General features: G+C 34.9%; 1 protein-coding gene across 1 annotated transcript in view; it reads left to right on the top strand.

Annotated features, from left to right (window-relative positions):
* The window catches only part of KIFAP3 (kinesin associated protein 3), a 201,980-nt gene that overhangs the window by 161,375 nt on the left and 14,523 nt on the right, over positions 1-26,082 (top strand). Inside the window, exons 18-19 of the mRNA XM_027868293.1 lie at positions 5,215-5,404; positions 10,421-10,520. Of these exons, the coding sequence (XP_027724094.1) occupies positions 5,215-5,404; positions 10,421-10,520 (290 nt within the window). The remainder of the gene's footprint in view (positions 1-5,214; positions 5,405-10,420; positions 10,521-26,082) is intronic.

Here is a 26,082-nt window from a genome sequence, read left to right as displayed (position 1 = left end):
CTAATTAAACTCATTGTCTCAATTGATAGCTTTTGATTAAGCAATCAGTCCCCCTTGACTCATGGGCATAGTGGGAATATAACAGGACAAATTTCATAATTTGCTAACTAATTAATTATTTTCCATGGCCCCCTGAAAAACATTTGGTAGCATATCATTACGCAGAAAACATTCTCCTGAAATGGTATTATTTGCAGACTGGGCCAGTATTCAAAGCAGGCAGGATAAGTTATCAGGATGTCAGATCATCAGTTTCCTTCTCACCTTTCATTGTTCAAAAAGCATAGTTTATCACATAGCTCCATTTTCAAAGGCTTGATAGCTCTCTTAGATGGTCCTGTTGTATTTTAATGATTGGAAATGTTCTTGGAATATGTATAAAGAATAAAAGAGCCAATTACATGAATATACATTATGGATGTCTAAGCATAGTTTTGATATGCTTATCAAACAGTTATTAAAGTCACTTGAAGATTAAGAAAAATACAGAAAAGCCAATTATATAATTTCATCTATATTGCTATGACTTCAAAACTAACTATGGAACCTAGAATAGGATATTTTAGAATCATATTCAAGTTTAAGGAAAAACCATGTGTGTACCACCCAAAACTGAGGTAAAATTAAAGAGATAGAAAACAAATCTAATATATAAAACTAAACATGATAAGTTTAAGCTTAGATTATTGATAAAGTTTATCAAAAAAGGTGCTTTTTCTTTCTTTCTTTCTTTTCTCCTTCCCCCAGAGTACAACTAGATTACTGTGGGCACAATTCAAAAGATGGCGTAGAGGGTAGCTCTCAGCCTGGAGGGTTTTCTCTGCCATGTCTCACACTGTGCTCAACAGTCATTCATGAAATGAAAACTACAGCACAACTTTTACAATGTCACCTCCACCCCATTCAATAAACTCTAGTGGCTCCCTATCACCTCCAGAATCAAGTATAAAATTCTTTAGTTGGCATTTAAAGCCCTTCATAACCTGACCCTCCCCTACCATGCCAGTCTTCTTATACCTTCCACTCTCTACCCTCCCCGATGTACTCTAGAATCCAGTGCCATTGGCCTCCTGGCTGGCCCCATCCCTGGAGCGCTCTGCTTCCTCATCTCGACTTCCGGGCTTCCATCCCACCTGCCATAGGGAAGCCTCTCCTGATCCCCCTTAATTCTAGTTCCTTCCCTCTGTTGCTTTATCCTATGACAGAATAAATCCTTTCTAATTTACCCTATATTCAGTGTGTTTGTGCAGTGGTTTGCATGTTGTTTTCCTAATTTGACTATGAGCTCCTTGAGAGCAGGGACTATTTTTTGCCTTTCTTTGTATCTTCAGTGTTTAGCACAGTACCTGGCACATGGTTGGCATTTACTAAATGTTAATTGACTGATTATCTTATGTGCTGCTAGAAGAGATATGAACAATGTAAATAACTGAAACAAGATTATGTATATACATAGATACATATTTGTGTGTAAGAACTGGCATTTACTCGTATTTTTAATTTTGAAAAGCACTTCACATACATTGTATCACAGAAAATCCTGTAAGGTAGGTCCTACAGATATGTTTATCCCCATATTATGGAGGAAACCGAGGCTCAGAGAGATGAGCTGACGTACTCATGGCCACACAGCTGGTGAGGTCAGCAGTGGCATTTGCGCTCATGGATTCCTAGCCACAAGTCTTCTGTGCTTGGTCACCCAGACTTGGCTTAAATAGCTCTTCTACTGGTTCCGCTCTTGTACTGCAGAGATTTATAGTTCCCACTTTAGTTCACTATAGCCAGCACTGTAGGTTCTATCATGTACATCACCAGCTTTAGTTATCTCCCCCACCTCCACTCCACCCCATCCTTGAAACTGCCTTGTATATATTTTGTATGATCAGAGGCAGCATGACATTGTGAAGAGAAAACTGTCCTTGGAACCAGGAAGACCGAGGTTCAAATTCTACCTCTTTTCACACACTGTCTTTGTGTTCCTGACCCTGGACAAGTCAGTTAACCTCTCTGTAATTCTGGCAACTCTCTGAGCTCTGTAAGTTGCGGAAAGGATGTTTACCTGAATTGGTAGAGGGAGCTTCCTCACTCAGGAGTCCCCATACAGTCCTGGCCCTGAATTGTGTATCTGTTTTTATGTGTACAGGTTGTTTCCCCTGAGAGAGTGTCAACTCCTTGAGTTCAGGCCCTGTTTCACTGTTTGTCTTTTTATCCCAAGCCTTGCGTAGCGCTTGATACATAGAAGGTCCTTAACGCTGAGCTGGCAGAAAGTCTTGAAAAGTTCGAATTCCAGACCAACTCCACCTTTTGACCCATTGCTGCAGTTGATTAAAGGCATCTAGGTGCTGTTTTGGATATGATATAGTGGATCTAGAGTCAGAAGACCCGAGTTCAAATTTGGCCTCAAACACTTTTCTAGTTGTATGATCCTTGGGCAGATCACTTAACCTCTGTCTCCTTCAATTTCCTCAGCTGCAAAAGGAGTGTGCGTGTGTGTGTGTGTGTGTGTGTGTGTGTGTGATAACACCTATCTTCCAAGGGTTTTACAAGGATCAAATGACATATTTGGAAAACACTTAGCAGCATGTAGTAGTTGCTTAATAAGTGCTTCTTTCCTTCCCCTCTCCTTTGCTCAAGGCAGCCAAAAAAAAATCTCTACTCAGAAGTCTCAACAGATAACTTTGAAGTTGGAACCAAGACTTGATTGAGTTACACATTAAAAAGCTTTCACATGTCACCTGAGCAGTCTTTACATGCTTTACAGTCATTTACAGTCTTTACAGGGTACTGTGCCTAGGTAGCTGACCCCTAATAATGTTCATTTCAATTCAAATATTTTTAGGTGTCCACTATATCCAAGGCATCGGAGATACAATAACAAAACAAAATAGACCCTTCATCAAGGGGGATGTATTTTTACAGGTGGTGGCACTGGAAGGCTAGCCAGTCTTGAGTTGTCAGTCATCCATCAGTTAGTTAGCAGACCCATTGAGCATGCTCATACAACTACCTTCCCCTGACTTTGTGTCAGAGGACTATCCAGAACAACCTGTTTTCTATTCAGGAATAAGGTTTTCCCTTTCCGAGAAAACTTCTCCCTTCCCTGTCTAGAGAATGACTAGCTTTTCAAAAGCCTAGTGTAGCAAATAGCCACCAGAAGGTCTCAGCAAAGGAAAGGAAAAAACGTCCATGCTTTAGTCCCTTCACAACCTGCACTTCTGACTAGCTCCCAATTTTATTTCTAGAGGTATCTGAATTCCAAAGATGTTAGCAAATTTACATTGTCTGATACTGGTCTACCTCCTCTTTCTTAGTTGTTATAAAATAGCTCCTAAGACCCTGAGTCCAAGCTAAACAAAATTGTTCACTTTTCTGGAACAGGGAACACTCTCTGATTATTTTGCTATTTGTGAACCTAAAAAAAATACACGCATAACTTGGCATTTTTTCTGGCCAAGACTGTTAATAGATAATTGAAATCTAAATTGAAAAGAACAGATAAGTAATTAAGACAGCTGGCCAACTTGGAAAGGGAAAATGGCTCTACCAGAAGGTAGAAAGGGTCTCCGGAACAGTACTATCCTTTTGTCCTACTCTCACCATTCTAGAGCTTCCAATCCCTGGTGTTGCCCTCTTGCCATTCTATGATCACAGCATAGCATCAGGCCAAACCCCTCTGATCACCAGCTCTCATGGCTGAATATTGGAAGCTTTTCACTTCCCTTCCATCTCTTCTTTCTGCTTATTTTGCTCTGCTTCTTTGGATTCTTCTATCCTTTTTCTCAGAAGACTGAAGTGGGGGTAGGAGTGGGGTAAGTGCTGCTCTAGGAGATGTTCAAGCTTCAGAATCAAGGTGACTATCTAACTAGCACTCGGGCTTCCCCAAAAGGCAGGTTCCAAATAAATATAAGGCAGTAAGCATTACCTATTAGGTGGATCAGGGAAGGTTTTAATAGAGGATATGGCATTGAAGGAAGAGAAACATGCTGACTTAGAATGTGCCTATTCATTCTAATGGGTTAAGATGAGAAAGGAGCAGTTCTAAGCCTAGGATATATTTTATTCAAATACGTTTGAAAAATAGTTTTTCCAGTTGGGAACTTAAGAGTAGGTAAAGTGTAATAGTAATGTGTGATCAGACTAGAAAGGTAGATTAGAGTCAGTTTCAGGAGGAAACCTCTGAAGTCTTTTGAGAAGGGAAATGCTAAGTTTGGACTAGATATATGGAGGAAGAATTGGAGATGGGAGAGACTGAAGCAAGGGAGGTAGAGAGCACAGTTAGGAGGCTAAGGCTATTATAATAGTCTGCATGAGATGCTATTTTGTTGTAATTTCTTCATTTGTCTTGCCTTAAAACAAAAATGTTAATGATTCAAGTGAGAAAATAGTTATCTTTTGATTTTTTTCATCCAATGACACAAGGTATTTTTTATGCCTCAGCTCTTTCAAAATTTCTAAATTTATTGCTTGCCTATTGCCAATTCCATCATACCAGGTAACAAGCCTTTATACTGCATAATGAGAAGTACCAATTATAAGAAATCATAGAAATTAAAACTTTTCAATTTCTATGGAGTTGGGACAAAAATTAATCTTCATAGATTTTGTTATTCATCTTCTAGGAATTAAAACCCTGATGAGGCATTTTAAACTTGCCTGTGAAGCACAGTATGTAATATGTTAGAAATGTGTATTTTGTCATTTACAAAGTGTTACCTAAACATACAGAATGTAAATATAAAACTAACTAGCTGTCCAAAATGTCACAAAAAATTACAGCCATAAGACCTCTTGGAACACTGAAATTTGATTGCTTATATGAGTGCTGCCAATCTTTTAGATAGTTTATGGGATTTAAACTCCTTGCAGGGTGTTTGAATTAGCATCCATGGGATTTAAATCAACCGTGAGTTTGTCATATAGGACAGATGTTTGTTTATTACTTTTTTTTGCAACTGATAATGTTGACCTTGAAAGATGAATATATGAATGCCTCTTTTTAGAATGCCTGCCTCCTTAACACCTATGTAGGTTTTTTTAGAGATTGTTGAGGATGGTTGTATACAGTTTTTAAAATATTCCTTCTAGCCCACAGAAAAGTAGCCAAAATTATTTTCCTGGGACAAAAATTCTTACTATCTAAATGTATTCATATATCACACAAATTCTTCATTGAATATGTCATATATCATTAGCTCTGTGTTTGATTTTCAACAGGAATACGATGAAGAGTGGGCTAAGAAAATTCAGAGTGAGAAGTTCCGCTGGCATAACTCTCAGTGGCTTGAGATGGTAGAGAGTCGTCAGATGGATGAGAGTGAACAATACTTATATGGAGATGATCGAATTGAACCATACATCCATGAAGCAGATATCCTTGAAAGACCTGACCTGTTCTACAGTTCAGGTAAGATGGTACCAAGAATTTTCCTATGTCTTTTCCTGAATCACCAGTTAAACAAGTAAATTGTTGTATAGTATAAACTGGAGTTTCGATTTGCCAACTCAGGTCATTTCCAGGCCTTATAAGAATGTCTTTTAGACAAGTGAACTTCTGGCAAGGATTTTAGATGTGACATCTATGACACCAAGCCAGTCTCTTTCCTTTAAGTTTGGTATGTGTACATACCTTCATCCATCCCACTTAATGATTGTTTCCACAGCAGTGAGTTAGAGTGAAATGTCAGTAGCTTTTCATATCCAGACTTTCAGTGCTTTTTTGTATTATTGCTGTAGCATATTGTAATGGATAATTTTAACTGAGCAGGGTGAGATGAAGGACATTGCCAGTGACATAATGTATAGAAGGTTAAAAATTATGCTAAGATGAAAAAATATTTAAGTAGGTGATTGTGTCTAAATTATTAGTTTATTTTCCAGTTTTTTTTTCCCAGTTCCTATCAGAGCAGTGTGGTCTTACATGTGAATTTTGAAAGTGCTGCCCATAAACATTTATTATTGTTCATACACAGGAGTTATCCCTGCAGTACTTGATGAAGACTTGAATTCCTAAAGTTGAAAATTAAGTAGACTTGTTTCCTAAATAAACTTTGCAGTAGTTTCATAATATATTACTTTGTGTTTCATGCCAGAAAGAGTAGATCTTTTATTTCAACCAGAATATCTCATTCAATAATAACAACAGTTGCCTCTTGAATACTCAAGTATTCAATAAGTAAATTTATTTTAAATATATTTGATGTAAATTATTGAGATTCATAGGCCCATAGAATCATAGACCACAGCTGAAAGGGACTTCATGGATATCTAATACAGCACTTTCATTTTACTGGTGAGGAAACTAAAGCCCATGGGAGTGACTGTCCCAAAGTTACACAGGTAGAAGTGGAAGAAGGCCAGACTTGAACCTAGGTTGTCAGACCACAGAATTATACATTTAAAACTAGAAGGGGCCTCCGAGCTCATCTAGTCTGGCCCCTTATTTTATATCTAGGGAAACTGAGGTCTGGAGATGTGGTAATTTGCCTAAGGTCACAAAGAGAGAGTAAGCATTATAGCAGGTCCCTCAACTTCAAAGCTAGTGCTCTTTCTAGTTTATCTTGCTCCACAAATGATTCCAAAGCAAATTTTATAGTTTGAAAATAGACAATCTACTTTGCATTAATATTGCTTGTCAGTGTGAATATGGTATCAGTTCCCAGTCAACCATCAACCATGTATTTATTAAATTCTTACTGTGTGCCAGGCACTGTTTTAAGTTCTGGGGACACAAAGAAAGGTAAAAACAGACCTTACCCTCAAGAAGCTCACATTCTAATGGGGAAGTAAGATATCTATGGAGTGGATGGCAGGTAATATGAGAGAAGAAGATAGTAGAAGCTAGGAGGGAAAGTGTTAGGGAAGGCCTCGTGCAGATGGTAGAACCAGAACAGAGACTTGAATGAAGCCAGGAAAACCAAGAGGCCTGGGGAGCCGCAGAGCATGACAGACCTCTAGGTTATCAGTTCAAATTCACAGAGACGGGATGGAGCTTCATGTTGGAGAAACTACAGAAGTGCAAGAACAGGGTAGCTGGATCACAGAGAGCAAAGGAAGCGTGAAGAGATAAGAGAGTAAGGGGCCCTGACACTGTGGAGCTTACTGTATTTAACATTTTTAAAGAGATCAATTGCCTAAAATGCTGATATCTAATGAGCCCAAATGTGAATTATTTTGCATATTTTAGGTACTGAAATTATAATTGAAATGAGAAGGCAGCAACAGTTCATGACGACAGAAACTAATTATTTTGGAGAATGAGTGGTATAAAGAAGAGTTACTAGTCCCTCCCATAAACTGTGCAGAAATCTCTTGCTGTATCTTATACTTTGCTTCCCAGGTGCTTCTTTTCTTGCCGTCTTTCTTCTGCTTTAGATACACGTGGAAATTTGACAGTTCAAATAAAAATACCACAAATACCTCTATAGAGGTAGCACAAGGTCTCCATTTTTCTTTCTGGTCTGTTCCATCCAGTCAATCACTTTTCCCATGAACTCTTCTTATCTAATAAATGAATCTTTGTAGCACCTCATCAAATGCCTCTTAGAAATCTAGATAATGTCAGCCTTGTTCCTTTCATCCTGTACCACTCTAGGATCTTTGGAAACATCAGGTAAATTTGTAACACAGGAGAAGATTTGTTTGAATGCCTGAATCATCTAATTTAAATCCATGGGTCTGTAAGAAACTCTTGGCTGTTTCCTGTAAAAGCAGCTTTAGTAGCTTTCTAGTCACAGGGGTTAAGCTAAGTGGCCTGTGATTCCCTGGATCTTATCTCTTTTACTTTAAAATGGAATGGCATTTGCTACTTCCTAGTCATTAAAATCTCTTTCTATCTTCTGTTAAACTATTAAAATATCAGTCACAGTGCATCTGTTTCTTCCATTTTATGGGAATCTTAGTGTTGCCATCTGATAGGTGAACCTAGAGTCTATTTCAGATATGTCAGTCTTTTTCTTGAACACTTTAACATTATTGAACACCTCTATATCAGTATCTGCTTTGCAGTAATCTACCAGTTTTCTTTTTTATAATGAAAATGAAGTTGTTTAATTAAGTCTTCTTGCCAGCAGAAGAAAAGTGGGTATTTTAAAATGAAATAGTTTTAAAATTAACTCTTCTGTCCCATTCTTAAATAAAACTGTTACACTACACATTTATAAATAGAAAGTAAAAATAATAAGCTTCCAAAATATAAATAATTTTTTCTCTTTACTGGTAGGATCAGGACTATTATATTACAAAAGTAGTTATGTTCTGGTTTTATATCACTTCTTACTGACTTTTAATTTGTTGCTTTTTTTTTTGCTTCATTCTTTTCAGAAGTTGTAGTTTTGATTTTCTCTATGTATCGTTTTTTTTTTTGGTATATGCATTATTCCCTTTGAAGCCAGTGGGAGTTCTGAATATGGAAGGAAGATGTTGAGAATTTAACCAACACTTTTTCATTTATTAGTTTCCTCTTATCCTAGCACACTGTCTAGTTCATGTTTCGTGTAATTTGAACTTTTTACCGTAATTCCAGTATTGTCTTTATTTCATTACAGTGAGATCTCAAATAATTCTGAATGTTTAAAATTCTTTTCACTCCTTTGGCATACCAATGAATTCAGCACTTCTTTCATTCAGTTTGGAAGTGTGGAGCACATTTTATTTTTGACATTAAGTTTAGTTTATTTCTTCTTTAATTGGTGGATTCCTTGAAAATACTGTTCCTCAATTTGCTTTTCAATTACCAGAGGAACTTGTTAATTTTGATCTTGACCTTGTTCATTGTTCTTACACTTTGATGATGGCTCATCCATCAAAAAATGGATCTTAAAAACTCCTTGACTCTCATTTTGTTAAATCTGTAGTGTCTTGGTTCATCCCATTACTCTGTCGTGTGTGTGTGTGTGTGCATGTGTGCATGTGTGCATGCGTGCTGGTGTAGCCAGTCTTACAACTTCTGGAGCTGATAACAATCAGACTATTGATTGCTACTCTACTTTTAGTACTGCTGGATGAATATTCTGTTTCTTTGCCATTAGCAGGTCTTTACCTCCTAATTAATCTATATTTTCTATTCTCATCCTTTTGACAAAAATGGGAAAGTAAACCCAATTTCAACCTTTTACTATGCTTATTAAATGGATGATAAATAGATGAATTTTCCAGCTTCCTCTCAGCTCTTCTTTTATGCATTCTGTACATTCTCACCAATTAATACATAATTACCAACTCAATTTTTCTTTACTTTTCCTCCTCTCTTCCACTTTTCCGAATCTTGTCCATACTTCAAAGTTCCATCTCCAACTCTTCTGTAAAGCCTTCCCTGACCACCTTAATACATAATGATCTTTCCTCTCAACTCAAAGCACTTGTATGTATAAATTATTTGTACTTAATCATATATTGCATTGTGACATGTTTTCTGATGACATTATTATTTACCTCTGGCATTGTTTATTCATTTTTAAAGTATATATATATTCTTTCTCTCTCTACCTAGACTGGAAGCTCCTCAAGGTTAGGGATCATGTATTATTCATTTTTGTAACCCCCGTAATGCCTAGCATAAGTTTATTCACACAGACACAATTAACTTAATAAGCTCTTTGTTGAGGGTCTACCATGGATAGAACATTCACTAATGTTGGTGATATATGTAAATATAATAATACATTTATCTAAAGGTCTCTTATTTAGCTATCTCAGCTTTCAAGTACATTTTTTTCATTGAAAGTACACTGGAACAATTATTCAGTGCTTATTTACTTTTGTTTTACAAATAATTCTAACTAAAGTTAGAGGTGCTCAAACAGGAAGAGGTGACATCTGGCATACCAACAAATGAGGAGACAAAAATAATATGAAAAGCAAATGTAAGAACTTAAAAAGCATATTTATTGTAGAAATAAATATCTAAATAGTGCCTTATTATGCTTTTGCATTAAGAAAAGGTTAAATTAGAGTCAGTTCATTCTGTTTAGGGAGGCAGTGAAATGGAGAGCCCACTTTCAAAAAAGATTTCTATCAAAAAATGATTAACATTAAAAAATTGGGGCATTTAGTACCAAGCTTCATTTATCTGGAAAAGTCACTTCCATCAAACAGTTCTGAATAAGGATCAAACAAATAACATGTAAAGCATTTTGCAAAATTTAATGCTTTATATAAATGCTGGCTGTCATCATCATCATCATCATCATCATCATCAAATGAAGCATTCATTAAGCTTTGTCCTCAAGGGAGTGACAGTTTAATTATGGAGACAGGGCAAAAATAGAGAGAGATGGAAGTAATCTCTGATCATGACATTGGAAAGAGAAGCAAATGACTTTGCATTGTTTCATATTAACATTTATCCTCCTTGACCATGGATAATTTCAATTGTAGAAATTAATGCCTGTTTGTCATTTTTATACCTTTTTCTGTTCATTAGATGGATTGATTGCTCCTGAAGGTGCCATGAGTCCGGATTTCTTCAATGATTATCACCTTCAGAATGGAGACTTAGTGGGGCAACATTCCTTTCCTGGAAGGTAAGTACATCTTGAAATAAAATGTAATTAACACTTTGGGGGGAAAGAACCATTTTCTTTCTGTTTTTGAAACAGTTGAGATTTTTCAGAATTTGTCTATATTTTTCATTAAGAAAATAACTTTCATCTTTTTAAGCAGAATTTTTTATTAGTATGCAGTCACACTTTAATTTTTAAAGTTTGTTTAAATCAGATTTTTAAAGAATCGTTTTATCATATCACTTTGGAAAGTCCAGGCTGTGTCTTGAAACAAACACTGCTGTTGCCATGTGAATCTGAGAACCTTCTAAAATCAATAAAAACAGAAAAGAAAATACAAATGAGTTATCATGTATTTTAACAGTTGTTCAGACACATATGCTTGGAAAAGTTTTAAAGCTTTGATTAAATTGAAGATTTTTTCCCAATAATATGATGTTGAAAAGGCAGATTTCCAGCTTTGTCACTGATGAGATAGGCTTCGAAAACCTTGCCAGAAAAGATATTTTCCCCTCTGCCATCATTGAATGATTACTAGAGGTATAAGTCTCTTATTTCAAAGGTGACCTTGTTGAATATCACTTTTGAAATTTACATAGCTATAGCTTCCAATTAATTATATATTCTTGTTTTACTAAAAAGAAACTTGTTTTACTAAAAATTATCTCTAGGACAGTCTTAAAGATGTATGTTGTTTTGGCAATATATTGTTGTAATTATTATGGTTATGAGAGTCCCTTGGATGTCTTAGCCCCTTTATTTTATTTCTTGCCATAAGCCATCTTAAATCTGAAGTAAAGAAATTAACACTAGATTGTTGGTATAACAAACTTGGTGCTTTAGGAGGTCAGAGCTGAACTTTTGGTTGAATATTATGAAACAGATTTTCCATAACAAAATTAGAAAAGGAAGAAATTTGGACTGTGTTTCCAGAAAACATATATTACCAAGTTTTACAGATATTTACAGGATTAGCTCATCAGCCATTTTTCTTTTGCCTTGGGCAACTTCCCATATTCATACTTTCTGCTGGTCCTTTTTCATCTATCTTCACATAAAGTCAGATCAGCAGGAAACTTGAGAACATATTTCTTCACTTTCATTGAAAGTTATTTTTAATGAAAGCCCTGTGAGAAAATGATTCACTTTACAACCAACTTTTTAGCAACAATCTATTGGGTAATGTGAGAAAAACCTTTTTGGAGAGTTGGTAACTAGCTTGAGATAATTATGATTAACACTGGAAAGATTATTTTCATCCAGGTACAGCCTCATAATGATAAAAAACATTAATTATCATTCTTTTCTCTAAAAAGTAAATATTCAAATTAACATGCTGGTAATTTAATTAATTAGTTTGACAAAAACTCATATTCATAATGTTTTGAAATCACATTTTGGAAAAGAATAAAAATACTTTGCAGGACTGTATAATTACTCAGTGGCAAAATGATGAACTAGAACCCAGAACAGTTCAATATTTTAATTCTCTCTCTGCTGTACATTTCTGTAACCTGGGAAAGTTCATTTATCCCTATTCTCTAATTTTCTTTTCTGAAAAGTAACACTTAAAATATCATTTCTTCTGTATCATTCATGTTGCAATAATGTTGACTTAAAGTTGCTTTGGGTAGTTTAGCTAATAAAACTTATAAATCACTTTGTAGACCACAAGTGTGATCTAAAATACTTAACAATAATAGGTGGAACTTGGGAATTGTTTTCCCTTTAATCAAAATGTCCCATGAGAAAGTTGGTTCTTTCATCTCTTGTCCTTTGTAGTTTCTCAGATCTCAAATCATTTTCTCTTTTATATTTCCAGAAGATTCCAATTTATAATGAATTCACTCAGTTTTCTTTAGGTGATAGCTTAAGTGGGAGGGGACCATTTCTAAGCAGCGCCAGTAGAGATGCAAACAATTACAGTATACATTATATCCAAAAAGTTGTACTTGTTCTTATTTTCATTCTTTTTATAGCTGACCCTACTCCTGGAATCACTTACTTGGTCTATTATCCAGTCCTTCTACTTGGTTTGGTTTATTTTTTTATAGGATTTTTTTTTTTTTTGCTTTGCTTTGTTGCTATAAGACTAAGAATATTATACTTTTTTAGTTTAATTCTAGAAAGATTTCAGTACCTTTCTCATACCATATAAACATTTAAATGTTTGGGTATGTTATAATTGCTTCAAAATATGTCAAATATGAACCAATACCTGTCTTTCAGTCCTGATGCATGATGGGGGAAATTAATGTATATTTTATTTGATTACATTGAAAAGAGAATGACATTTTATGAAACTGATTTCAAAGTAAAAAAAATGAGGATGGTTTTCAGATATGTGAAATTACCAATTAGTTCTTCCTTGTATCTACTGAGAATACGACAAAAGACCAGATGACTTTAGAGGTCCCTTCTAAGTCAAAATCTGTGCTTCTGTAAATAGGCATAAGATATAACATGAAAGATATAGGCTAATAAGAATTACCCAATAGGATTATTATATGTTGGAATGGCATTGAGAGAGTCATGGGACTTCTCTTGTTTTTTCCTGCTCTTTAGTCAAAAATAAAATGACTCCTGTTAAGAATTATCTGAAAAAATAATTATGAAGTTAGAGCATGTGCAATTTAAATTGCTATTCTCATGACTATTATTAGTAAACATTGGAATACCAGCAATGTGCTAGGTGCAGCACAAAATCAGGATAAAGCAGTCTTTTCCTAGGAGACTTATCCTTAGACTTATTCTTTAGGCCATGCCCATGATTGAAAAGCCTTTCTCTTCCTAGGTGATTTCACTTTTAGTTGACTAAATGTGGAAATTGACTATCTCAAATATCCTGAAGATGAAAAGAAAAAAAGCTTTTGCCACCTCGCACAGCAGTATATTTTTATATTCAACAAGAATATTATTGACTTAAATGTAGACCTCATTGTTATCTAACTTCATTATTATCTCACAAGTTCAAATTACATGAGGAAGTCAAACCCAAGTTAAAAAAGAGACTAAAAAATTTTCATTTGTGTGATATTTTTCCTCCCTTTTTTTTAGTATGGTGGTGGGAGGAGCTTTTTCATCTGAATGCATACATTTTTATAATACAATTGGGAACCTAATTGGAAACAGTAAAAATGATTGCACACATTTTTCCCTATTATGCAAAGGAGGCAATATGTTTGATAAAATAGACACTGGCAGTTGGACAGCAAATACTAAGTTTTAGACATGTGTCACTATCGTTTTGAAACTCTTGGCGCCAGGATTTCCCGACATTTAGAACTAATGCAAAATGCATTAGTGCTCCAAGGCATAAGCAAAGGAATTGCCAATCCCAGAGTGTTAAATGTAAATCTTTCCCTCCCAATTCTGAAATGGTGTTAGAAAGTAAAATGGGATTTATTATAGAAGCTAATTAAAAATAATAAGAACAAGTCTAGATTTTTTTTTGCATTATATATCATATATTGGCCCCATATTTTAGTGCCTTTTTTTTTTTATAACTCTTACTTTTCAAGCCTAACAAGAACCTCATGTTTAGCATATTTTTAAACTGGTTCCAGCTTTTACAAATCAGTTTTTGTTGCAGTAAAAATGGTCTATTTTTCTACTTTTATAGGAATCCAATTTTCATAAACTATTTTTTAAAAATCGCAGAGACTGCTGAGTTTTCCTTAGGGCTTTAAAAATATTTTTCAATGGGCCTGGTGTTCCTCTTTGTGGTTGGCACAGTAATATAGTTTACTAACCATATTACTGAGGGCAAAGATAAACTAACAGCCTTCTGATTCTGAAAAGATGTACAACAATTGTCTTTTTATCTTTCCTTGTACAATCTTCCACTCCTTTATTTTTTGTTTAAAAACAAGCTCACATTCATTGTATTGTGTCATTCTTTGTTTATGTGTATACATTTGCATATGTGCTACTTTTCTTCATGCTAATTTACCATTCTTACAAAAGCAGAGTCAGAGATACAAATACTTTGTACTCACTATAAAAACTAACATTAGAGTTTTTCGAATTATGGATTAACGGGAGGGAAGCTATCATTTTGGGGTTGGTGCACATGGTGTTATTAAAAAAAACTCTTGGGACAGCTCGGTGGCACAGTAGATAGAGCTTTGGTCTTGAAGTCAGGAGGACCTGAGTTCAAATGTAGCCTCAGACATTTAACACTTACTAGCTGTGTGACCCTGGGCAAGTCACTTAACCCCAATTGCCAAAACCAAAAAAAAAAAAAAAGACTAAGTCTGAAAAGAGCCCTGGATTTGGAGTCAAGACATGGGTTCTAGTCTTGGCTCTTTACTATCCGAATAACTATTCCTTCTATGAATTTCATTGTCCTCATCTGTAAAATTATCTTTCATGCTGTGGTTCTGTGATTCTATTATCTTATAATCCTCTGTGGTTAGGAGCTCATTGTTTGATATTAGTAACCATTGTAACAAGGAGCTCTGATTAGAATGTGATATTTTATATTAAGTTTCCAGAATTTCCCTGAATAACATCAGTTTCAATGTGGAATAGTTATTAGGACTCAAAAATTTAAACATTAAGACTTTCTTCCTCCCTGGTTAGAACTCTGGACCTGGAGTCAAGAACACGAGTTCAAATCCAGCCTCATATACTTACTAATTGTGTGATCTGGGACAAATCAATTACCTTCTGTCTGTCTCAGTTTCCTCAACTGTATGGGGATCATAACAGCACCTACCTCCCCAGGTTGTTGTGAGGATCACATGAGATCATATTTGAAAAGCACTTAAAGACAGTACCTGGAACATAGGAGGCACTTAATAAATTCTTGTTCCCTTCCTCCCTTTTCCTGTTTTACCCAAAAGATTAGAGCACAAAGACAATATATTGCACAGGAAGTTGCATAGAACTCCATCTTATATATTTGTTGTGACAGGCTATATCAAGAAGTACATTTGGAAAGGCGAGACATTTTTCTGTATTGTGACAACAGTTAAATATCCTTCCATTTTTACTTAATAAGCCTATTTTGTCTGATTAATTGAGGTTTGTTGTATCTCCATGGCAAAATTAATAATAAATAACATATAATCTGAAAAAAAAGCAAGAACCACTAAGGAAAACACATGTGGAGGGCAATTTCCCTCATGTGTAGCAACATTATAAGTATTAATGGATTAATCAGGGACATGTTTCATTTTTATCCTTGTTTATTTTGTTTTTTATGCTTAGTCAACAGAGCTTGCACCTTTTTCCCCCCTATTCCTGATTCAGAGTAATTTCATTTACTGATACATAGGACTTCAAAGCTTTTATTGGGCCACAGAAACTTTTGGTGATGGTAATTTGATTTTAAAAGTCTATTATGTGCTACATCATTAAGATTACAAGTTTTAAAAAATATTATTTTCATAGTAATAAAAGCAATCATTTATGTAGTGCTTTATGGTTATGAAGCACTTTTTATGTTTTCTCATTATATTATATAAGTATTACTTACAGTCATAGTGATAATACTACTTTACAGTCACATCACGTGCCATCTCTGGAGTTCATGTCCCCCCTGGCTAAAACACTTTCCCTCCTTGACTCTGCACCCTTGCTTCCTGGATTCCCTTCAAGACTCAGCTCAGATCTCACCTGTGCAGGAGGCATATTCCATTCATCTTTATTTTAAAAATAATATATACAATATTGACAAACATATACAGTGTGACTGTGCCCTATGTTGAGTACCAATCTGTGAAAATCCAATTTTACAGAGCATATTACATAATTAGGACATTGTCATAATGACAAGATTATTCATTTTCCAAAAGGATTCATCATATAGATCCTGTAATGCCCTTAAAATAGAATTCTTTTTACAAAAACTTGATTTATATATGATATTGGTAAGATTGCAAGTAGTGGATTTGACAAATAATTATTTCTGAGTAAAAGTCAGGTACATCATGTCTCAATGGAAATTTCATCTCCATATATAAATGACATTGATTACATATACAGATGACATTATTACTATTGCATGGTATCAGTCTTTAAGCAAATATTGAATAATCGAGCATTTATTGAGCGCTTTGTGTATGCCAGGTCCAGGTAAGTGTTCAAGATGTAAAAATGCCTGGTCCTTGTCCTCAGGGAGCTCATGTTGTAGCATGGAAGATAATGTACGAGTAACTGTGCACATGGTTATAGATCTGTCAAGTGTAAATGAAAGGCAGTCTGGAGAGGAGATGCCTGAAGAGGCCTCCTGCACAGGTGAGATCTGAGCTGAGTCTTGAAGGGAATCCAGGAAGCAAGGATGCAGAGTCAAGCAGGGAAAGTGTTTCAGCCAGGGGGGGACATGAACTCCAGAGATGGCGCATGATGTGTCTCACAAAACATGACTTACCACTCTCTCTATATGTCCAAGTGTGTGTGATAGGAGTTGTTCTAATGGAACTCTACAGTACCTGGTATTCTGCAGTTACAGGGTTTTTATTTTATTTTTATTTTTTCTAAATTTACATTGAAATAAAGATCAACTCCAAAGTTGCAATTCATAGGAAAAACTACAATACCAATTCAGAATAATTTCAACTTTGTTTCACTATCAGTGCAAATTGAGCAGAAATGAATATTTGCCCAAATGATAATAAAGTTTCCTAATGTTAATAAAACCATTCATAGGAAATACCATCACATATTATAAGAGATTATACCTAATGTGAGGAAAAGGTTGTTAGCCATTCATTTCTCACCTGTTAAGCTTTTGAAATAGTGTAACTGCCGTGACAATATGAATGAAAGTTCAAATAAAAATATGAAACTGAATGTCTTTTTGCATTTATACATGTTCAGCCTCATTTTTCTCCCTTAACTCAATAATGCTATGCCAAGAAGACCTATTTTCCAAGATGATTAGTTGTTTGAAATCAACCTGAGAAGGGGTCCAAAGTCAGTAAGGTTTGAGGCTTAATCCACTTAAAGTCTCAGCATACAGGCTCACAGAATCCAAATGACAGTCTGATTTATTAGTCATCCAATGAGTTGTGTTAAAAGAAAGTTTATAGTGAGAGTTAATAGAATTCAAAGTCAAGTAAATGGCTTTTCATTACATATTAACTTCCAGTAGTGTGTAGGATCTTGTTTACTTGTATTTTGCTTTAACACATTTGGCATCATTCACTGTGAATAACTGCTACAGATTTGCTGCAGACAAGTTGCTAAATGCTTCAGTGCTTATTAAAGTTCATGCTCCCATGAGTGAGTTTACTGTTGATGTCCCAGTTGACATCCAGTTATTTTTAAAATGGAGCAGCAAATTATAAAGTGATTCATAGGTGGGATACTGATGTTGCATGAATCATGCCAATCATTTACTTAAGTAATTAGTAACCATTTTTTTTCTATAAACAAACTCCCATGGGCTATGTTAATTTTATGTTGTTTAGATTTTTTTATAAAGTGACTACCCCCTTGCTAACATTTGAAAAGTAGAAAATTTCATTTCCATTATTTGGACATTAATCCATTTGTACTTCCCAAAGAGAGTTGAATTAGGTTTTATTAGTAAATTGGGCATATAACCTTGTATGTCCAAATTTTATTAGTTTATCACACATTAGCAAATTGTAAACCTTATACATGCAAAAAGGAACGGTGGTTTAAAAATAAGGTTTAGAGACTTGTAGAAGGTTTAGAAGAAAATCTCATCTTGAAAAATTTGTATTGTAGACTGGGGAAAATATTTTTAATGATTTATTCACCTCTGAACCTCACTAGCAGGAGAAATAATTGATAGGGTTGCCTTTGTCAAGTTCATATTACATTTCAGACTGCTGGTCTGAGTGAATATTATGCAAATCCAACAGTTACTTAAAATCTAAAATATGTTAATGGGGGAAACTTAATTTAAATAAAAGTCAGGATAACTCTGTCCATGAATAATCTAGTAATCTAAATTCATCTAGGTCCTGTAAAAATGTTAACACATCAATCTTCATCTAGCTTTTAAAATCAATCAGTCAGCTCTTAAAAAGCTGATTGTGTCAGGCATGGTTTTGTACCAGAAGAAATAACATGGGTGTTAATCCAAATGATTCATAAGTGAATTACTACACCTCCATCTTACAAACTGATTTAATTTAATAGTGTCTAATAATGGTAGTCAGACATTTTTCACATTCATTAATGAAACTTAGGTTGGGTGTACATACACGGCTGAACCAGTGCCCTTAGGAACTTAGAAATAAATTATGAACTTCTATAGGAAGAAAATATAAAGCCCCTAAATAAAGATGGCTATTTCAGTGATCTATTTATTAGAATCCCAGAGACAGACTTTCCCATTTACTCTTTGTAACTGCCTAGCTTGTGAAACAAGAATGTTCATATTTTAGACATGAGTTAACTGTTGCAAGGGCTTATTTGTGTTTTACCAGAAACTTGAAGTAACTTAGACTTTTAAATTTAAGTTTGCAATTGTGTCAGCAGTTGTAAGCTACTTTTGCAAAGAATTGGTATTTTCATCGTTTTTCTCCTTCACATCCTGAATCAGTCACATTTGAACCAATTTTTGACATGGATGCTGTCTCCGAGTTTGAGGTTGCATTTATTTCTAGCCCAGCTGCATTTTGAGTGACTCAACAATGTAGTTTAAGTAGTTATTAACAATTTTGGAAGATTACTAGAATAGCAGTAAGCGAGTTCAAGTCCCTTAAATATTGAAAAAGTAAACCAAAACCTGGGGGTCTGTAGATTTTTAAGCAGAACATTAATTAATTCCCTCATTCTCTCTGTTGCCTATAGTCTCTCCAGATGTGCTACTACGAATGTCCCCCTCCTGAGATACAAGCCATCTGGGTTCTGTAAACTGATTTGCACTTATTTTAAACAATAATTGAATAGAATGCAGATGAATTATTAAAGTAAATGTATGTTGCTAATAAATCTAAAAGCAAAATATTTAACCATAGTAAATGAGAAAGGAATGTGCAAATGAAGACCTGCTTACTTTAATGAGTTTAGTGGTAACCTTCTCAATTTCAACCAAAAGAAAAAATTTTATTTTTCTGGTTTTTTTTTAATCTATAAAACTGCTTACAGAAGTATCTGAGACAAAAACAAGGAAATATAATGTTCTAAACTCAACCAGTCCAAACCACTCGAACTGCTATGACAGCTCATAAAACTGAGAGTAGTTTTTAACTGGGCTCTGTTTTACATTGCTAAAGTGAATTTTCCTTGCAGGAAGTAGCCAGCGGGTTTATTTAGTTTCCAGACCATGGCTTTGATCTTTCTGTACTGTCACTTCTCAGATTACATAGCCCTTTTTCACTGCCGTAAATCTGCAACAGTTAATGAGAATAAAATTTCCCCCTCCTCACAGATCACATGCTGTTAAACGCCAAACCACAGCCAACTGCATATTTGCAGAATTTTAGCTACAGTGTATGAAAACAGCACAATCAGTTTAATCTTGTTGTCTTTGTCATTCATTTTATTGAGCTTTCCTCCTTTTTTAAGTGACCTACTTTATCAAGTCAAGTGGTTGGAGGCCAGAGCTGGAAGAAAGATTTAGAGCAGTCATAAACTGAGAGGAGAGAGAGAGAGAGAGAGAGAGAGAGAGAGAGAGAGAGAGTGTGTGTGTGTGTGTGTGTGTGTGTGTGAGCACCACCATTCAGATTCACAATTAAAGCAACTTTAAGTGCTTTTAAAAGCCTAAACTTTCCTCCACAATACAAGAATGGTTTTCTTATTCCTTCACTTATACCGCGTGCTCAGTTTTGACATAAATTAGCACTCAGGAGGTAAATTCATTTAACAAGTCAGATCATTATATTTCACTTTTTGACAACCATAGTGAAAGAATTGTGGTGGAATAAAGGACTTTGGGGTTTTTTTCAAGATATTTTGACATTTTTAAAGTCCTTTTATTGAAGTAGGAATAGCAGTTTTTAGAAATCTCTTTTATTATCTTTTCATAGCATAATACTGTGAATTTTCAGAATAAATTATCAGATGACTATCATGCATTATAAATTATGCATATTTTATACACCAGTATGCACTGATACAAAACACAGGACAAGGAACATATAAAATATAACATTTGTCAGTGCCTATCATGTGGGATTGATGCAAAGTTTTGATAAGATATGGTCCCTGCCTTCATGAAGCTGACAGTCTAGTTGGTGAAATGTGTTGTTTAATCCTTTTTTGCAGCAGTTCTAGCTTGAGTTAAATTCAATTTAAATTAAACTCTTAATCCTCTTGGGTAGTACTTCTCATAGGATGACTTTTTAGCTCTGACAAATAAGACAGTTGTAGAAAGCTGTTATTGATCCCAGCCAGGGGTAACAGTAGGCCAAAGGAGGAATGTGCCCACATTGACCAACCAAGGCATGTAGTTCTAGACCCTAGCACCCCCACGAGGAAGGTAAAGGAATCCTGAGTCCTTCACTCACTCCTACAATAAGCCATTGTGATTCAAATAGTAATTTTTATCCTGACAATATTCAGAGGAAAGCATCAGGGTAAAATATGTTATCGATGCCTATCATAATCAAATGTTAGATGTAAGTGCAGTTACTCCTGTTTTGAATTCTGTGGAGCTAAGGGAGTAAGAAAACCATAAGGAAGATCTGATATAGAATACCTCCCTCTTCTCTGTTGAAGAGAATACTGACACTTAGAAGGTCATTTTTTTAAAAAAACAGATTTCTATACATCCTTCCGACTTCAAATCCATTATTCTTTGTTTTACTCAGCTCTTTGCGTCGATATTTGCTCCTGAAACATCTAGTTGTACAAATTGAGAATTACTTTTCCGTACTGAATATTTGAATCTATTTCAGAATAAAATTTGGCAGAATATAAGCTTCTCAAAGGTAGGGACTATGTTGTTTTTGTTTTGTATTGTTTTGTTTTGTATTGTTTTGTTTTTAATTTTTGTATATGTAGTACTTGCACATAGTAGCACCTGTTTTGTTGTTGTTGTTGTTGTTCAATAGTGGAAAAGTGTGCTGGCTTTGGAGTCAAGAGACCTTGGTTTGAACCTGGCTCTGCTACTTATGTTTCCTTGGCCTCAGTTTCCTCATCTGTAAAAATGATGGAGTTAGACCAGATGACCTTAGTGGTTCTTTCCAGTCTTAAGTCTGTGATCTTCAAAAATTAAATGAACCATTCTGGTGAATGTGGCAATTATTGAAGGCCAGTTGAAGTATGTAAAGTGATGTGTATGGACAATATCCTGGTTATGTAGTGACGAAGGTAAAATAATCATGTTTAAAATAAAACTGCTTGGAGCTGATAGAAATATTCCAATCATCGTTGAAATCTACCAGTGAGGTCTGATAGTAGAAGTATCATTAGGTTGACTTTTAGATGCTCTGTGTCCACCAGGAATTCAGATTTTTCCAAAGGAGAAAGAATGTTAAATGAGTTAATATATGCAAAGTGCTTTGCAAACCTTAAAGTACTATGGAAATCTATTATTATTTTTATCATAAGGTTAGAAATATGGTAGCATGAGCTGTAATTACAGCTTCTCTCACTGACTTGATGTGAAGCTATATAAAAGCAATTTAAATTTCCATTTTCCTGTCGCTGAAATAGATATTATAGTCAGATATTTACATATCATACTTGTCCTCTACTTACCCCATAGGGAGAACTTATTATCACATTTTGTGAATTCTGCTATGTAATGTATTGTTATTACATGTTTTGGGGGGGTTGAGGGGAATATTTTTCATTGTATTAACCTCATAAGGTTTGGTAGAGAGAAAATGCCTCCATAGTTAAAATTCTGACCTTTGTTAAAATAAGGACGAGAGTTTCCTTTTATTGCCCCCTATTTTTGCACAGTTCATCATTGGTCTCTTACCAAGCGGTAAATCTACTGTACATTTTTTTAATTTTGATTTACTTCCAAAATAAACTCATTTACTTACATGTGACAAGAAGTATAGGGAGTGTATTTTATTTTAATCTGGTGTCCTTTTGAATCAACACACAATGTAAAAAACATTACTTGTTAAGATGTAAGTTGAAGCTTCAGTTTTTTTCTTATGTTCTACTACCAAATGTTATGTACTATTGCCAAATGCTATATTTTTACCATCCCTGTTTTTCCACTTGTCCTGACTACCACCTTTTGGTCATTTGGACCCTGCCCCGTCCCGCCCTTTGCTGAGAAAGTAAAGAATTGCATCAGCACAGGAAAACACAACCAAACAATATTGCAACAGAGATTGGCTTTTCTAAGCTGTACTTAGTATTTTTATAAGAAGTCATTCACATTGAATTGATTCTCCTTCCCTAAGTGAATTTATGGCAGTCATCTTATTCTTGCCTAAATTTTCTTGGTTCTGCATTACTTTGACTCAGTACCTAAAACTTCTGTTTAGTGCAATGTAGTGTTCCTTAGATTACTACAATTACAAAACACTACAGGCCCTTAATACGTTTTCCTGACAGAAAAATTAGGATCTGTGATAATTTGTCTAGGAATGGAGGTTTGGGAGGTGGGGCAAGATTTACTTCTTCAAATTTTATGACATTTTAATTTAACCAGTGGTCACTAAGAATCACATTAAGGTTTAAGTACAAATTTCCTGAATTAAAGATATCTTCATAAAACATTGCATTGTGATAGTCTGGTAATTCACTTCATCTTAGTCTTTCCATTAGATGTGATAGACAGTTTGGAAGATTTGATCCCAACAGCAACTTATTGTGGCTTTACAATGGGATTGTAAAATGGGATTGTGGATTTACAGTGGGGATTATTTTACTAAAACACATCCCTATCCTGCATGAATAATAGTGGATTTCTCAATAAACTATTGAGTGCACCAAGAGCTTTGATATAAATGGTAATTTCTCAAGGCTAAAGGTCTGCTGCGTAGAAATGTTGGCCTCTAGTATAGTAGCATATGCTTTTAGAAACTGAATTCCTGGAAGAAAACCCAAATTCACTTGGGTAAATAATGATTGTAAAAATATATTGCCATGGTAATAATTGTTGTAGGATTTCAGATGACAGATTTTTGAACTTTTTTTCTAAAGTAACAGTAAAGCCAATAATTAGTTCATATATAAACAAAAACTCTTAATTGGAAGAGATTTGGATACTTCATAGAGTAGTATCAAAGGGTCTTTTCATATTCATCAGGTTTTCACATTTTTTTTTAAAGCAGAAATAAAAGTCCAATGCTTTTTATTTGAAAATGGAGGAGATGGGTTATGGGTTAAAGACCTGAGTAGCAGAGCCTTTCAGCTGGAAATGGTCCAGCATATGGCAATATGATAGTGACTCCAATCACTCCCTGTATTTTTCCTCACCAGACAAAGATACAGAAACCAAGCCTTGGAAGATTTGATTCTTTCATGCCCTGAACTGTTCTGCCATGAAGTCCCTGTTGTCTTGATTGGTGGTTATCTGTCTCCGTCAGTGGTCCCAGCTCTAGCTATGCTTCACTTCACTTCCCTTCCCTCCCCTGACTACTCTTTTTTTTTTTTTTTTGGTGAGGCAATTGGGGTTAAGTGACTTGCCCAAGGTCACTCAGCTAGTACATGTCAAGTGTTTGGTCTGAGGCCAGATTTGAACTCAGGTCCTCCTGACTTCAGGGCCGGTGCTCTATCCATTGCACCACCTAGTTGCCCCTCCCCTGACTACTCTTAACCAGCCAACATGCATAGCAGTGACTGCCTTTACTTTCTCCCTCCCCCTTTTCTAGTTCTGGAACCATAATCAAATCAATCCTGTCATTATTCCTAGAAAGGGTGTGTCAAATCTATTCTGCTACCCATCCCTGTAATTTACAAACTAAAATATCACCCTGGTCACCACCTCATATATGTTGTCTTTGCTTAGTTTCACGTAAGCCTCTTGGGAGCAGGGATTTGTCTTCCTTTTTGAATTTGTAACCCCAGCTATACTTGGAACATAGCAAATGATTAATAAATGCATTTCATTTATTCATCCATCAAATCACTTGGTAATCTCAGAGCTTCCCAAAGCCTCCATTGAATGGAATGCAATTTAATTCTACTCTAAGGAGAATAATTAGCCACTATAACATCAATTTGGTGGTCATTCTTCTGATTGAGATAAGAAGTGCTAGCTACCGGATAGCTTTGATCTAGCTTATATACAGGGAAGAACACAGACAATTCTTAATCTTTACTTGTATACACTTATCTGAAGCCTCGTTTATTTAAATGCAAATTTCTGATTAATCTTTTTATTTTTTAAAGATAGAGTTCTAAGTTTTTAGCTAAGGAGTCTTATATTTCACACCCAGAAGTCAGGCTCAACAAATACTCTCCAGGTAAAAGGCCTTAAAGAAAGTATCCCTGAGGATAGAAGTATAAACAAAATTAATGCCTATTGAATGAATGAAAGTACAGTTAATAAATTTTCAAATTGATGTAACATGGACCTTAGCATTTCATCTTGAATGGTAACATATACACATGCATATGTATGATCACATGAATTAGAATAATAGTTTATTACCTAGTAGTAAGAGAAATTATATTTTAAAGTCAAATGATCCTATTTGTTGCTTGCCTCACCCCCCACACACATTATTTTCATTTGCATAATCAGGATATAGGTTTTCTTAGCAAATTATAAAATACCTTCAGACTAACCTATCAGAAATTAAATGGCAAAGCAATCACATAAAAGGAATCCAAATTGAGATAAGTAGTCTAAGTGGCTAATTTTAAGTCTGCAAAATAGGAGAGGTTTAGGAGGAAACTTCATGAACACAATGGGGCAAATAACTATTTTAATGGTAATTTTCCCTTATAACCTTTAACTTAAACTGAATCTTTTTGCACTTGTAAAGGATACCCATCAAGTTGCATGTGTTTATCTTAACATTTTAATATAATTTTATATAATTAGCATTTATGTTATCAGACATCTGGGTGGTTTCTTTCTTCTTGCTTGTATTGCTTGTATTTGTATTCCCAGCATAGAATGCTTAGAATAGCACCTGACACATAGTGCTTGATAAATACTTGTTGGCTTACTAGGGCACTAAATAGAATGGTGCACCTAGAATCGGCAGTCCTGAGTTCAGATTTGGCCTCAGATACTTCCTTAGCTTTATGACCCTGGGCAAGTTACATAACCATTCTCAACCTCAGCTATAAAATGAGGATGATAGTAACAACCACCTCATAAGGTTATCGTGAGGATCAAATGAAATAACATATGGAAAGCTCTATGCAAACTTTAGAGTGCTATAGAAATGCCATCTATTCATAATAATACTCTTTTAAGGGGAAAAATAAAACAGAAACTTTAAAAACGTCAATAGAGAAAAAAACTTCTCAAGACATTATTTAAGACTTTAGAAGTGAAATAATTATTTCATTTTGGATTTTGTAGCTAGTTGATGACTTTTTCTTTAAATGTGATTTCAGTTCCCTTGCAATAGAGTAGACAAAGACTTAATAACTTACAAACCATATTTCCTTTCAGGTGCAATTTGCCTTTGCAGGCCATCTACAAATATCCCCCACAATTGTTTTCTTACTGACCAGTAAGCATTCTTTAGTTCTTGAATTTGAAACGAGGACAGATACATCTTCATTT

This window comes from Vombatus ursinus, unplaced genomic scaffold (genome assembly GCF_900497805.2).
Source record: "Vombatus ursinus unplaced genomic scaffold, bare-nosed wombat genome assembly UNPS02014789.1, whole genome shotgun sequence".
NCBI lineage: Eukaryota > Metazoa > Chordata > Mammalia > Diprotodontia > Vombatidae > Vombatus > Vombatus ursinus.
Note: the sequence above shows the minus strand (reverse complement) of the source record. Positions and strands in the feature narration are given on the sequence as shown.